Source organism: Cupressus sempervirens, chromosome 1 (genome assembly GCF_028749045.1).
Source record: "Cupressus sempervirens isolate cs-2001-9-10 chromosome 1, ASM2874904v1, whole genome shotgun sequence".
Taxonomy (NCBI): Eukaryota; Viridiplantae; Streptophyta; class Pinopsida; order Cupressales; family Cupressaceae; genus Cupressus; species Cupressus sempervirens.
In genome coordinates, this window is record NC_143118.1 from 257,243,559 (window position 1) to 257,260,037 (window position 16,479).

Sequence of the window (16,479 nt, forward strand, 5' to 3'; positions counted from 1 at the left end):
TGATGGACACTAACAATTGACTCATAGATATGTAAAAAATAGTTGTTCTATAACAAATAATCAATATTAAATTCTAAGACTTGATTAAAGGGTTTTATAAGTTTTGATCAAGAGTGACAATCGATTCCTAAATATGTAAGAATAGTTGTTGTATAACAAATAATAAATATTAATCAAATCATCAAAACAATTATTCGATATAAAATTCTAGGACTCGTGAAGGGTCTTATATCCAAAATTTAAATTATAATGCATTAAGAAATTGATGCATAAAATTTTCAACAATACAACTCATTATAAATAATTTTACCAATTTTTTGTTGTAATTTTAAAATAAATCTTCTTATCTTCAATTACATGAAGTGTTTCCCTTCTTCTCAAACAATCTACTTTGTGAATGTTAAGTAAGAAAAGTTTGCCATGTTTTTCTTCCTTCATTAATGTGTCATCTTTCATATTCTTCATTCTAAGTAAGAAAAGTTTGCCATGTCTTTCTTCCCTCATTAATGTGTCATCTTTCATATTCTTCATTCTCTATAGCTTTCTGCAATCTCTCCTAGATTTTAACACAATCTTCATCATTTTGTATAACTTGTTTGTTCAAACCACAAGTTTAATATTTTTTCTATAACTTGTTTGTTCAAACCACAAAGTGTACTTTGGAAGAAAAACCTAATGGGCCTACCCTTGCACCTCTTTCAGGGTGCAAGTGGTAGTTTACTAAATGTCTTACTAATTGACCTCGTTGTTGGAAAAAAATACAAAATAATAAAATATACCCATTTTTTCCCCGCCTTTCGACACCTCTTCCATGGACCAAGGCCCAATTGATTCCTTGTATCGAGAAAGTTCTCCAAGAATATCTCAGATAGTGGGCGCCTCCGGAAACTTCTGGGTCCTGGAAACGGAAATATGAGATATCTGTGAATATCTTACAAATTGAAACGTTGCATTAAGTCTCTGATACGGGAGGACAGCATTTCAAAGCACTCGAGAAGAGTTTTCGTCAGTTGACATCACAAAACGAATTGATTTCAGCCAGAACACATTGATTTTGTCAAGGTAAGCATTAACGTTTCCTGCAGCAAACCAAACGCCTTAACTCATGTTTGCGCCACATAATGATCAAATGGTTTTTGGCAGTACGTTTAATTGAAATTTGGTTTAGGATATTCTCTGGCTTAAACGAATACTATTGGATTTTAATTTATGACTATTGTTTAGCAAGTTGCTGTACTCCGAGCGGTGAGATCCGGATATGGAGAAAAACAAAACAGGATAGTTGCTTAAACCTTTTTGGTTTGTGGTCAGCCTGTCACAATTATATATCGAATAGTTTCGAAAGCCTGATTCATCCTCATTCAACCTATGATTAGTTTAAGCAAAACTGGTTCTTTTAAACTATATCAGTTTCGTAATTTCTTCTTAGATGCCAAGAACTGGGAGAGTTGGGTTCAAGGTCAGTTAAGGGGCAAGACAACCTGAATCGGGCGGGTAATGCAGCTCAGTAATAGAGTGGAAAAATCCTAGAATATGATGTGATGTATCTTTCCATAGAGAACTTTGAATTCGATGCAATATGTTACCTAATATGAAATTCGTCGATATAGGGGATTCAAATGCCTTGTCTAAAGAGGCTGTCAGGAACGAAATTGGATGTAAGCTCGTACTCAATATTAAATTCGTTGACTGAGGTATAAGAAAACTAGCATTGTGACAAAGATGTGTGGTCTATTGTCTTATAATTCCCCTTTGTAGTATAGTGTCCGAAACAGAAATTCTTTACTAGCTTAAAATTGAACTTGAAGTTTTGAATGTTATTTTTCAATTCATGTGCAGAGATCCTCCCTGCTTATTCTTTCTCACAGTTAACCTTAAATTGGGAATGCTGTGGTATTTAATTATTCAACCTCTGTAATGAAAGTAATTTACGTTAATATGACCTATAGTAACCAGGGGATGCAGGAGTATTGGTACCTATATGAGGACATGGAGTCTGTGAATTTAGGGTACCCGGTAAATGAATGAGGAGACAGCTATATTATATATAAATATTGTCACTAGAATTGTGGGTATATGAATACATATGCATTCTATGTTTCTATAATGGAGTTTCCTGGCAGCTATGGTACCCAGTCTCATTCACTGCCAATTCTGTGACATCTGAATCTGTTAGAAGCGCAATTCTACTCCTTATCAAATTTACAATTATAGTCATTCTGCAAAATGAAGGAATGCGAATCCAGTCAGTTAAGTTAAAACAGAGATAAAAACTTTCAATTCAAGGTGACTTACCTGATTACCTAGATATGGGATCTCCCATAAAAGAGCAAGAGAGGTGCTACACGTAATTATAATAGATGATGGATTAAAATTCCTGGAAATTGTTCAAAAAATAACAAAATGTGTTTTTTAATGTGAGCTAGATTGTAGATGGTTATTTGAATTCTTTACATTTGAAAATATTTTAAATTACGTTTTTAATCATGTACCTTTTTTTGCCTTTTGATCAAGGTTGAGATGGAGTAGACATGATAATTATTTGGAGTGATTCTGAATATGTCTTAAGAGTGGATGCTTTGGTCCGGTGACCAAACAGAATGTAACCTGTCTCTAGCTCATTCCACAACATTGAAGTCTCCTGCATTAATTGATTTTTGTCATAGCCGGGGATATCATAGAGAACAACATACATTGAGTGCCAAGCTTAGAGTAATTTTTCACAAAAATCTTTTGACACTTTGCAAGATTATTACTCGATTAATAGTGAAAGATGCCATCTTCTTCCTGAACACTATCTGGGTGTTGATTGTGCCCATTTTCAACAAGTATAGTAAATATTTATTGAGTGAAACCCGCACTTTCTATTCTTCAGAAGACAGTAGTGAGCTTTCACTGCCTTTCCAGTTAAGGTACTGCATAGTTTTTTGTTTGATGTGACATACTCTTCTTAAATTACAAACTATGGCATTTATATTTCTTTATACAAGAAGTCACAATTTTTTAAACCTACTCTATGGATACATTTGTAATTCTTAGTAAACTGGCAAGTAATGATCACACCCTCTTCACGAGAAAAGGTCATTCTATGCAAAGGAGAACTCTACTAACAATCCACACCCAGGTCAAAAAGGTTGTTTGAACTGCCTACAGGATCTCTATAAGAAAACTAATCAAAGGTCAGGTTGATTAGGTAGCCTAGGAGCAATAAACACCAGCCGTAACTCTTCCTAAAGAAGAGTTGGGCAAGATATCTATTTGTGCCTTTGATTACAAGACTAAGTACTCGAATGAAGAAACTTATCCTCAAACAGCTATAAAACAAGTTACCTAACTGTTAAGATAAGCAACGGAATACATAAGCGAGCAAGATGTGTCTAGATCAGTTCTAGGAAAGATACCGTAATGTTGGAAAGCTAAAGAAAGAAAATTTAACCAGGCATGAGGTCTGCGTGGCTACTAGTGCACAACTTTTTGATGACTGTTTTGTATAATGTAGATAATTAGAATGGTGGATCATTTTAAGAAGTGAGAGAATTAATGAAGGCAGAATGTGTATAATTTATCAAAAAAATGTAAGAATGGATGTCCAATGGCAAAATCGAGTAAAAAGTGATACAATAAATGATGATGCTACAAATAATTTGTTTTGAAGTAGAATATGATGGGTAATAGCAGTGAAACTTACAGGTGGAAATGGAAGAAGAAGCATGAATTAAGAGCAATACAAAAATGAGAATGTGGTGAAGACTGGAAATTGAGAAAGAAGATTCAAGAAGAAATAAATGAGGATGCCAGTACAACAATAGAAATTACCATCAGTTAGTCCAAGAGGAGAAAGAATCTGTGCAAGTGGCAACCAAATGATCTCAAATGATAAGCATCATTGGAAACCTAGAAGAGAGTATGTATGGGATTGTAGGAACAAGACCAATGATGACAAGAACAAGGAGAAGCTTGAGGATTCAATGCAGATATACAAAACAGCAAATAGAATCAAAGAAAAAATAAGTTAAGAAGAATTGAAAAGGAGTGAAAACGTATAATTTGTGAACACGAGAGAGTGAAATCAGGCATGTGAAAATAAAAGAGAGGCATCAGAAGTCCAGATAAGTGCAAGAAAATTCAGTCATGACCAGAATGTAAGAAGTAATTTTATCAAACACTTGAGGTGTGACCCTAACAAGAAGACATAAATGTGATGCCTGGAAAATAGGCCCGATGATGCAAGCTTAAGAGAACAAAGGTGTAGGAGTGTAAGAGGCAATAAAGCCTGCCAACCAAGTTCTTAGTTGTAAGTGGGAGAATGCAATATGTGACCAATATGTAAAGGGTATGGACGCAACCTTAGAACTCATAGATTTATGAATGCATCCTAGGTGAGTCTCTAAGGGCGGTGAATATTTCAAGGTGGGTGCTGTTCATGTGAGTTTTGTGACCACTCCAAAATGCAAGATGAAGCAACTTTAGTATTCTAGGATGAAACACTAAATATTTAATCCTTTCTTAAATAAGGAAGCTTAAATGTTAAAAAATGTATTTAATTGTGTGATCAACTAAGATAACTCCAAATTTCCTTCTATTGTGGACTTAGCTATGTTGATGTGATATGTTTGAGTATCACCAAGGGACATACGCTATTCATTGAATGTAGTTTCAACTTTGCAAATGTGAATGACTTGGCAATGGTGGCTCTTCAACTACTTCTAACAAACAAACTATGAAAAAATAAATGGTTTAGGAAGTCTAACATGACACTAAGAAACACAAGAAACTATTGATGGTGAGGTGGAACTGAGCCAATCCTTGGTAATCTTCTAATGATCCATGAATGAATTTCCTATTGTTAATGCTCATGCAAAACATCCAATAATGGCACAATCCACATGAATTTTTCCAATTGAAGTTAAATGTTCGCAATAAGTTTAGACAAACCTTACACTATTACATGCAATCAACAAGTATTATAAAGTCATATTTTCATCATAATTCACCAACAACAATAACTTCCATTCGTTTGCTTTTAGTTCTACTCAACGTAAATGGAAATACTAATCTAGGTGAGAAAATGTAGAAATCATACATATTCCAAATCTTCATAAACATTACCATGATAACGACACTGAATTAGGAATGTTTTTTGTAGGTATTATAGCAACAATCTCTCCAAATCTCCCCTTTTACAATGAGAAGGCCTTGCCTTTTATAGGGCGTTCAAATACAATGAATGACTAAGAGTGATTTAAGATCAAGGGCCCAATTTATGCCAACAAAGCCCTAATTCAGTTGCTAGCTAAGCATTAAATGCTTATCCAATTTCAATAGGGCACCAACTAATGAGCCAATGAGAAATTACATTGCTTGTATGGACTAGTGAGGAAATAGGTTAGGTGACGACATTATGTGGACTCCACATGTACACTTGGAATAATTTGATTGGATGAACTTGGAAATGTCAAATTGGAATCCTATGCTTGGTTGAAGATGAATTGGTGCCACCTTAGCTTGTTTATCTTATACATTTCATTAATTCCACTTCTTCATCATCACAAAGAAGTCTTTGCAGCTCTAGCAATATCTCTCGATACTCATCTTTAAATCTTCGATTGATTGGGATGGCCCATATTCCCACATTTCTTTATCTTCATGAATCTTCTAAATCATCTTCATCTTGGAACCTTCTTATTAACATGACTTTGAACTTTCTAGTACTTGAAATCTTGGTTTCTAGGCCCCGATCCTTGGAAAAGATGACACACTTTATGAAGTTGGATCCTTCGATTGAACTTGGATTTCCAGAGGAAAGTTGACTTTGTGATAAGCTTCTCCATATGGGCTTGTTCAGTTTTCCTTGCACAACTTTGCCTCTTGAATTTCATCTTGATAAATGACTTGCACCTTGTCGATGAATTTTCTATGTTTCACTTGACATCGCAGCTCCTCGTTTAGCTTGAATTTCTGTTCATTGTCATCACTATTTCACCTTGCAAAACAAGAAGGAAAATTTGTGTTAAGTTCTTAAACATGGCAAGTGTAAACAAACTTAAGATATTTTGATCAAGCATTCCATCTAATCTTAGTGTTGAAGATGCATTTGTATTAATCTACACATTAACACTGAACAGATCTGAATCATAATTTCGAATTCTGATTTCTGATTTTTCAGTTTCAAGATATCACATGTTCATGAATTTACCATTTCCTACTCGCTCTCAAGCCACATATGACTGAAACAATGCTTATGAAATTCTGAGTTTTCAAAAGTTCGATGTTTTAATCTTTATCATTTATTTGATTTTCACACTTAAGGAAGCCCTGCTTATTTGCTTGTTTGATGGAATTGCATTATTCCTCTACAGGTCAACTTTGTCAAACAATTTGATCAACCCTCAGTCAAATTGCTCAAGCCTTAATGCTGGATGGGATTTGGGTGTATGATGAAAATTGAATTCCAACACAATGTTGGATTCTGACTAGTGTTGGAATCCAAGTTCCAACACCTGGTTGGATCTGACTATGTGTTGGATTTCTTCCATTCATGGTTTCAAAACTAAGATTTCCATTAAACAACTCCTTCACTTGTAATTCATTAATTTTCTTTTGTTTTTTATCTCAATTCGGTGCCTTTGAGTCTGATTTGAGTTATTTGCTGATTAAGTTTGCCAAGGTTCTGATTTTCGTTTCTCTTTAGCTTGAAATCTGATTATTAACCTCAAAGACTTGACTTGATTTTCCTTCTCACCCATTTGGTTTTGTTTTTCCTTGTCCATTTGAAGTTGAATTTCATCTCATATATGTTTAGGCTGTCCTTAAACTCAGCTGGAAATGAGGGGATGCTGGAATAGTAATTCAAAAGGGTGGTTGGAATCTGACTCACCCTTGGAATCCAGTTTGAAGGGGTGGTTGGAAATCTGGTCAAATTTTGTACATCTTTACCTTGATTCTCATGCTGCACTCTCAATCGTTGGGCTTCATGTTTTCTCCTTTGTTCACCAGATCTTACCTTGGACTTTAAATTGGATTTGGATCTTTCGAAGACCAGAACTTGAATTTCAGATTCATCTATTGGATCCTTTCATATCAATCAACAACTAAGGCCTTCCTACACCCTCAAAATATTTAAGCGTTGAATGCCTAGTTAGTAACTCTCTTCTCGATGGATTGACTCTTGTATGGACAAGGGGCTTGCAGCAAAGGCTGCTTAAACCTGGCCTATTGACGTGAGAAGTCTGAAATTGCACCCAAAGTAAGGCTAACTAAGACAACTAGTCAATTTCCAAGAAAAAGAGGGGGCCCCCATTTGTAATGGGGCAATGGAGTGAAAAGGTCACAATAGGTACGAAATATGTGTGATACTCAAACCTCCAAAATACTCAAATGCGTACATCAACAAAGGTAAAGGAGTAGCTGATATCCAAGCTGGAAATGAAATGGCAACCAAATTGGTTTGAATGTAAAATCAGTGCTTAAAATGCGTGGCCCACAAACTTTTATTATTGCAAGAAGGTAAAATGTGGTGGACCTGAAGCACAATATCCTTGGTTGGAGACCTTTGAAGTTTGGAAGTATGATATTGCATATCCATTGCAAGGAGATCCACTAGTGGTAAACTACATTGCATTGCATATTGGATCTAAGATATGACTGATAAATCACTATAAAAGTACTAAAACTAATAGTAATATCGTTATATTAATATCCTCTAGTGACTTAAAGTAGCTCAGTGAAACTAAAAATACATTACTCATTGATAGAAAATTCTAGGAAGAGAGCACCCAAGGAAGGGAAAAAGGGAAGAATTTAAAGCACCAAAACAAAATGTACTGCAACACCAATAAATAGTGTTAAGTAACCAATGCAAGTAGCCATGTGGGGGGAAATAAATCCACAGAAAAAAAGCTGTTCAAGAGAGGAAGAAAAAAAGCTGTTCAAGAGAGGAAGGTTTTTATTAAATATCTTGGAAGGGAATTATTCTTGGTAGCATCATTGACCATTGTGAAATACACAATCTTGTAATGCTCATTGAAGAGTGTTGAAGGTTGGGGAGGCACAGGCGTTGGTGGTCATGGCAGTGCAAGGAAGAAGCAAAGTACTTCATCTAGAATCTCTCCTAACATCCAAGTCTGGTGTAACTGATGTAGCATTGAAGAAATCCATTATACGTGTCTTTTTTTTTGTGTCCAACAGGGCACTTTGGAATGAGGAGGTCCATAAAGTTGAGGAGTAGAAACATTTCGTTGAGGACGAACATGCAAGGGCATCTGAATGTTAGCGGTATGCTGGGAGAAATACCATCTCATTGGTCTATCTGCAGTTGTGAGAGCATGCAAGCTTTGCTGGACAATTTTGAGGGTCTTGGAAGTGAAAATAAAGTGATTAAGCTGTTTGGGTCCATTCATTATTCTCATTTGATATTTAATTTTCTTACCCTAGTAGAGATGGGCTAACAACCCCTTAAAATAAGAAGTAGCAACAGGGGCAGTTGCAAATACCCTACACCAAAGACGGAAACACCAGATGGCAGTTTTGCAAAAATGCTCAATTGTGTACATCTTTGAAAAAAAATTCAAGCATTGGGGTTAAGTGGTTTTGGATGAGAAAGTCTTGGACTTTGAAAAAGTAATTATCCCTGTAAGGGTCAAGTGTACTGAACAGATTCCCCAAGACGGGGAGTAACAAACTGAACACATCGAGATAAGATTGATTAAAATCTGTGCAAGGACTTGTAGACTGCACAGAGGTGAAAGCTCAAGACTGAAATGTGACATTGGATAGTAAAGCTATAAGAAAATCAATGGATACTGCAGAGCAATTTTCTTTTTGGGTGCAAACAGTTATCCTCTGATGAAGGGCACTCTAAATTGAAGATCACAATAGCTAATTAGGTTAGGCTTTTCAATGTCCCTCATTTACAGACAGTGTGGAAAGCTGAGCTCTTCCAAGATTCTAGTTAGATTACTTAATCTAAGATGCAACTCTTGTCTTTATGTTTCATGGTGTTTGTTGTTCAACAGAAGGGAGCAATATAATCAACAACCATAACAAGATACTCATATACAATAACACCAGATATGTTAACCAAGGAAAACCTTGGTGGGGATTGTACTCACAAAATGAGGTACTAATATAAAAGTTCCTTGTTAGAGGATGAACTCTATTAGGAGCCAATGAAATACATTCAGTACATATCAGTCCCTGTTGGGAGACTTTGAATCCCTGTTAAGAGTTGTACAAGGCAAATGGATCCACTGTCCAAATAGCTTCAGGGGCAAGACCACCGAATTCATTGTCCAATTGGTCTTTGTATTGTTCCTTGCAGAATAATAGAATAAACTATACTTGTACTTCCTCTATCTTGTCAACCGAACTTCTCCTATTTTGATCTTGTTACTAGATCACCAACTTCACATCCAATAATCCCTTGGATCACTTACTTGCATTTACCAAATACTCCACTCTTGTTTGCACAATCCATGCTTCATCCTTACATCATCAAAAGGAAAATAACCTTTCTTTATACCATATCCTCAAAATAATTCCTTCAGTTAGCCTTGAGGCTTTCCCAATTAATTATAATAGGAACTCATTAAGATAATTAATTATTTTACAATTACACAAAATTGTCGGCTCACAGTCTTTACAACTTCTCACACGTGCGACCTTTGACCTTGTGCACTCACTAATGTCATCATTAGGCTATCAATTGTTACTGGCTAACTGCGCGTACCACGATTCTATCTCTGTTAGGAGATACAATCCAAACATTAGAAACTATTTCTCAGGTACTTTGTCTGCTCACTGTGCTTTGTAAATCAAACATATCTTCTACATGTCTTCGACTCTTGTATGTGCACTCAACCACTTCATCAGGACATCCTGTAGAACATGTCCTTAACTGTGCTTGACTTGATCATCAATACTTTGTCCGTACGACCTCGTTCTCTGTTTGCTACTCTGCTAGTCTTCACAGAAATACAACTAACAATTATGTTAACAATCTCTCACGAGTTCTAGTAATGCTTAGGATACTCCCCCAAAGGAATACCATCAGCATTAATGCTAATAATCTCCCCATTTGACATTGATGGCAACATAGATGAAAAACGTCTAAGTTCCAAGAATACCAAAACAAACTCTTTTGTTGTTGTTGCTCTTTTCTTTTCAAATCCTCTTCATCAATCAAATTTGAAATCCTTTAGAACACTGTTTTGTTTGCATCTCTTTTTTAGGATCGGCATCAGTTGTTCACACTCTAATTCTCAAGAACAACTCTTAGTCTTCTATGCAATCTCTCCCGTATTTATACATAACATAGGAGATGTCTTTCATGTACACACTTTCTCCCCCATTAGAGGATCCTTTCCCCCATTCATGGTACTTCTCTCTCCCCATTCATAGGAAATGATTTTTCATGTAATCTCTCCCCCATTGACATCAATAACGAAGGATTCATTATGTCAATCATCTGCTCCACGTCTTCAACTAGCTCAAGTGTCCAAAGACATTGTTCTAAACTAGCTACCAAGAGTCGTTGATGACTCTTCTCATATCAGATACTGCCCCATACAGGAAGCATCAATGTTTAGTCTAGTCAAACAATAGTGCTCTATACCATTGGACTGATGCAATCTTTGCATTATCTACTTAGAACTAGGGAGGGGCATAACTTCAAGCATACCTCACAATCAAATGTATCTCTAGGTAAGGGCTTTGTAAAGATATTTGCAATCTTCTCTTTTGTACTTACATATTTCAATCTGATTTCTTTCTTTGCAACTTTCTTTCTCAAAACGTGATATTTAGTAGATAAATGCTAGGTCTTAGAATGCAACACATGATTCTTAGACATACTTATTGTACTTGTGTTATCACAATGTATGATAACATGATTTAAAAATTCTATCCCAATGTCCTTCAGCATCTGCTTCATCCACATGCTTTGATTACAATTATTTGTTGTTGCTATATACTCTACTTTGGTTGTACTTTGTGAAATACAATCTTGTTTCTTGCTTAGCCAAGAAACCAATCTTCCTCTAAGGAAAAATGCTTCACCACTAGTGCTCTTTCTGTCATCCATACCGCTTGCTCAATCTGCATTAGTATAAGCACAAAAAGTGAAATCATTTTATCTATCATACCATAATCCAAAATTAGGTGTATCCTTTAGATATCTGAATGTCCTCTTTACTGCTGCATAATGAGATCACTTAGGATTAACTTGAAATCTTGCTACTATCCCAATTGTATTTGCTATATCTTGTCTGGTGTAAGTTAGATATTGCAAATCTCCAATCATAGATCTATACTTCTTCTGCTCCACTACAGGTGTCTTATCTTTGCTAGATAACTTGTGATCAGTTATCATAGGTGTACCAATATGCCTACAATTTTCCAAACCAAATGTTTTCAACAAGTCTTTCAAGTACTTAGCTTGTGATATGAAAATATCATCACTGTTTTGCACAATCTGTAAATCCAAGAAAAACTTCATCTCACTAATCATACTCATCTCAAACCCACTTTTCATTTCATCAATAAATTTATCACTTGCTTCATCATTACCTCTAAAGATAATGTCATCAACAAATATTACAATGATGAACAATCCATTCTCAATTTTTCTCAAGTATAAGTTACTATTTTCCCTACCTTCAACAAATCTCAAATTTCGTCAAATATTTGTCCAACCTTGCATACCAGGTTCTAGGCGCTTGCTTTAGACCATACAAAACTTTCTTCAATCTGCATGCCATATCTTTTTTTTTAGTCAAAAGAAATCCTTCAACCTACTCAATGTAAACTTCTTCAAATTTTCCATTTAGAAATGTTGACTTGACATCTATCTGATATACACTTTAAACTTCTTACTTGTTGCAGAAGTGAAGAACATTCTTATTGCTTCCATTCTTGCAATAGGGGCAAATGTCTCTTTATAGTCTAGTCTATAGTATATACCTTATTGTTGTGAATATCCTTTGTATACCAATCTAACTTTATTCCTCACAACTTCACCTTGTTTATTCATCTTATTTCTGAATACCCATTTTGTTCCTACAACATTGTGGTCTTTAGGTGTAGGAACCAATTCCCATGTCTCATTCTTCACAATTTGATCTAGTGTTTCCTTCATTGCTTGAATCCAATAATCATCATTGCATGCTTCATCTGCGCTCTTAGGTTCAACTTGAGAAATCAAGCGTAATTCCTCATGTATTTTGTTTCTTGTCATTATTCCTTTGTCTTTACTTCCAATAATTTGTTCAATAGGGTGATTCTTTGTCAAATTCCTATTTGGTGTAGGAGTTGCTACCTCAATTCTTATCTCTCCTCTTGGTTCTGATCTCTGTTCTTCCCTTTGCTCAAGAATCTGTACATCATTCTGCAAATCATTGTTAGTCTCAAAAAGAACTTCAATATTTTCTCTAACAGATTTAGGATTATCTTCTTCATCATCATCAATAATAGCTACTAAAGTTGTTTCTTCTAATATTTCCTCTTTCTTAACCAATTCAAGCTCATTATCTTTATCATCAATATCATTCAAAAATCTTTCCATACTTGTTTTAAATTCTTTATCATCATCATAAGGAAAATTCTTTCTAGTTTTTCTTACTCTCTTAAGACATCTAGATGAAAAATGACCAAATTCTTTACATGTCGAACAAATGAAAATTTCCATACCTTCTGACTCTCTTTTCATGAGCAGGGAAATTCCTTCTTCAATCTTTTTGTCTTCTTCAAATCTGGATCTATCTTCACTTGTGCTTCTATTCTTTTGTATGCAATAGAAGGACTCTAGATCTGGAAACTCAATGTTCTGTTCGGTACATAATTCTAATATCTTACCAAAGAATTCCATCTTCTGTATATCCAAATTAGCTCCATCATACGTCGGACTTTCTTTTCTGTTTTAACCTACCATTGATTTTCCAAAGCTGTTAGATTTCTCTTCAAGGACTTGAACCTCTGATACCAATTGTTAGAAAGTAAAGTACACTAATATAACTGAGAGAAGGGCGGGGGGGGGGGGGGGGGGGGGGGTGGGGGCTTTGAATTAGTTATTCAATAATTATAACAATTGTCAACTTTATTAATCCTTAACCATGTGAGCAATATAATCCATAACAAGATACTCATACACAATAACACCATATATGTTAACTAAGGAAACTCTTGATCAGAGGGAGAACCCTGGTGGGGATGGTACCCACAAAATGATGTACAAATATAAATGTTCCTTCTTAGAGGATGGACTCTCTTAGGAGCCAATGAAATACATTCAATGCATATCAGTCCTTGTTAGGAGACTTTGAATCCCTGTTAGGAGTTGTAGAAGGCAGGTGGACCCATTGTCCAAAGAGTTTCAGGGGCAAGACTAACGAATTCATTGTCTAACTGATCTCCCTATTATTCCTTGCAGAAGAATAGAATAAACTGTACTTGTACTTGCTCTGTCTTGTCAACCAAACTTCTCTTTTGATCTTGTTACCAGATCACCAACTTCGCATCCAATAATCCTTTGGATCGCTTACCTGCATTTACCAAATACTCTGCTCTTGTTTGCACAATCCTTGCTTTATCCTTACATTATCGAAAGGAAAATAACCTTCCTTTATGCCATATCCTCAAAATATTTCCTTGAGTTGGTTTTGAGGCTTTCCCAATTAATTATAATAGGACCTCATTAAGATAATTAATTATTTTACAATTACACAACACTGTCGGCTCACAGTCTCTACAACTTCTCACACGTGTAACCTCATACCTTGTGCACTCACTAACGTCATCATCACGCTGTCTACTATTAGTGTCTTATTGCACGTATCATGATTCTATCTCTGTTAGGAGATACAATTCAAACATCAGAAACTGCTTCTCAGGTACTTTGTCTGTTTACTGTTCTCTGTAAATCAAACATATCTTCTGCATGTCTTCGACTTTTTGTATGCGCACTTAACCACTTCATCAAGACATTGTGTAGAACACCTCCTTAATTGATCATCAATACTCCATCCGTACGACCTCATTCTCTGTCTGCTACTCTGCCAGTCTTCGCAGAAATAGTGCTATGTTGTCATCAATGATAAACACAGTTAGGAATGCAACATGGCAATAATGTTAACAATTTCCCACAAGTTCTAGCAATGCTTAGGATACTCCCCCCAAGGAATACCATCAACATTCATGCTAACAGTTACATTAGCTGCTGTGGCCATATACATGAATAGGAAGAATCAGAGAAAGCCTCATTGAATCCTTCAATGTATCAACTTGAAGGGTGGCAACTTTGAGGTTTTCACTGATCCACTGGACTGGAGGATCATGTTGAAATAATTGTTATTTACTAATCGAGTACAAATCACATTTGGAAGCCTGTCACCAAATATAACCTGTGTCAACGCACTTAGTTAGGTAAAATGCATTTCTCCTGTTCATAGCTCCTATGAAGCATTTTTTTTCATATTTATTACCAAATTTATTATTTCTAGCTCAAATGAGTGGCATGAGCAGGTAGTGTTCCTACCTTATTCAGTTGTGCTGCAAGGTTGCCTTGCCTTGCTAAAATGAATTTTCTGCTTGTTTATGAAGTCCAGTTGCGTATAAGATAGCCGCTACTTGTAACTCTTCAGTTTAGATGCTAAACTTGGACCTGTTGCTTGCTTGAGTGCTGTATCCTTTTAGCTTCATCAATTTTGTCTCTTTCATGGCTTCCATGTAATTAAGGTTTAACTATACATTCAAGTTACACATATTTTTCATGCATCTGATTCGATCCAACCATATCTTTTATGTACTGTAAGTGGTTGATATAGTAAAAATATCAATAGAATGACTAATATTTGCAGGTTTTGTAGTGGTATTGACTCTCAGTTAATATGCTAAATTCTGGCAACTGAGGTTTAAGTGCTTTTCTCTTACATTAATTATTTTGGGCCCCTGCCCATTTGTGATTTGAACTTTTTCCAAACAAAATGTTTTGGACTTCACAATGTTGTGATTATACATAAATTTGCATTATCCGGGTGCATGGAAGAGATTAATGTGCTAAATTCTGGCAACTGAGGATAGGTGCTTGTCTCTTACATTAATTACTTTGGGCCTCCTGCCAATTTGTGATTTGAACTTTTTCCAAACAAAAGTTTTGGACTTCACAATGTTGTGTTTATACATAAATTTGCATTATCCAGGTGCATGGAAGAGAACATGCTAATTGTTTTGATTACCTTTAATGCAGTTGTGTGGAGATATTCTGAACGTGATCTGTAAAATGTGGAAAGTTTCTGAGCTTATTGGCAAGAACATCCTAAAGCAGTCATATAAACCTGGTATCTAAAAAGATGACAGTATCCTTCTTTCATGAAAAGAAAGAAAGATTAAGGGGTTAATAGATTTTATTACACAGGCCATTTTGTATATGATAACTTTGATTAGTTAGTAGCTATAGTGAGCGTTCTTGCATGTCTTTGATGCAGAAAGGATTATACATCTCAATCGGCCAGCAAAGATACAGAGGGTTCCTCATGCAAATTATGAGGGAGTTCTTGCACCTGAGAAGGGAGGTAAACTACTTGCTGCTGCCTTTAGCAAGCCACCTATGCCACCATTGTTTGGTCCCTTTTTCATCTTCTCCATCCTTGAAATGGCCTTACATACAGACAGAAACAGCGAATGAATTTCCAGTCTCTTATTTGTAAAAAGTAGTAGTGCAGTTCAGCCAATGAGATAATATGTATCCTGGCTTTCTTGTTCTTTTGTAATACAGCAGCTCAATATTTTATAACCTCTGCACTCTACATGATTACCTTGTTCAATTCTATAGTTGATGTTCATGAGTGGTATATAGGTTCCTTTTAATGTGAATATAAGCTGGACTACATCCTTTTTATTATGTTTTCAGTATGATACATGAAGGCACTTCTTTGGAATGGAGTCTATGTCATGCAACTGATAGATATGCTATCAAATTGTACTATGGGTATTAGCTGCATGATTTACAATGAAAAGATTTCAAGCAGGATGAGTTCTGAGTGCTGTAATATTTGATGTCTGAAATACAGTTTGCCTGACCACTATGATAAAATCCTAGATGTGTTAGTAAAGTCTTTTTGACCCTTCTTATTATGCTCGCTAAAATGTCAGTCGAAGGCATGTAAATGTAAAGTTGACTATGAGATTTTTGTTCTTAAATGTAAAATCAGTGGTTACCCAATAGGTTCTGTAGTAGATGTGGCAAGAAAATTGTCCAAGACATGTCAATATCAGATGCATTTCAAAATTCACCATTACATTTTGGGATTGAATGGATCAATATTACAGGTTCTGTTTTTTAATCTTCTGATGGGGGGCATGGACCTGTTAACTCTGCGAGAATATGTGGACTTTCTCAACAAAAATCTGTTAGCTTTTTCCTGGCTTATGTTCATGCTTGGTTGGCAACATTTCGTGAGGTTACAATTTTGTTGGCCGTAAGTTAGT

At 35.6% G+C, this 16,479-nt stretch overlaps 1 protein-coding gene across 1 annotated transcript; it reads left to right on the forward strand.

Moving 5' to 3' along the window:
* The first annotated feature begins 838 nt into the window (after positions 1–838).
* Positions 839–16,018, forward strand: LOC149577113 (uncharacterized). Its single transcript, XM_089822238.1, has 3 exons — positions 839–1,062; positions 15,239–15,329; positions 15,477–16,018. Exons 2-3 carry the CDS (start codon positions 15,272–15,274, stop codon positions 15,674–15,676), a joined length of 258 nt encoding a protein of 85 aa, XP_089678364.1. The 5' UTR covers positions 839–1,062; positions 15,239–15,271; the 3' UTR covers positions 15,677–16,018.
* The last annotated feature ends 461 nt before the right edge of the window (positions 16,019–16,479 follow it).

Bases quoted from the DNA above. Each gene is read 5' to 3' on its own strand.
- LOC149577113 (XM_089822238.1), top strand. From the start codon at position 15,272: ATGTGGAAAGTTTCTGAGCTTATTGGCAAGAACATCCTAAAGCAGTCA. The intron at 15,330-15,476 runs GTATCTAAAAAG...TCTTTGATGCAG, and splicing joins AAAGCAGTCATATAAACCTG to AAAGGATTATACATCTCAAT.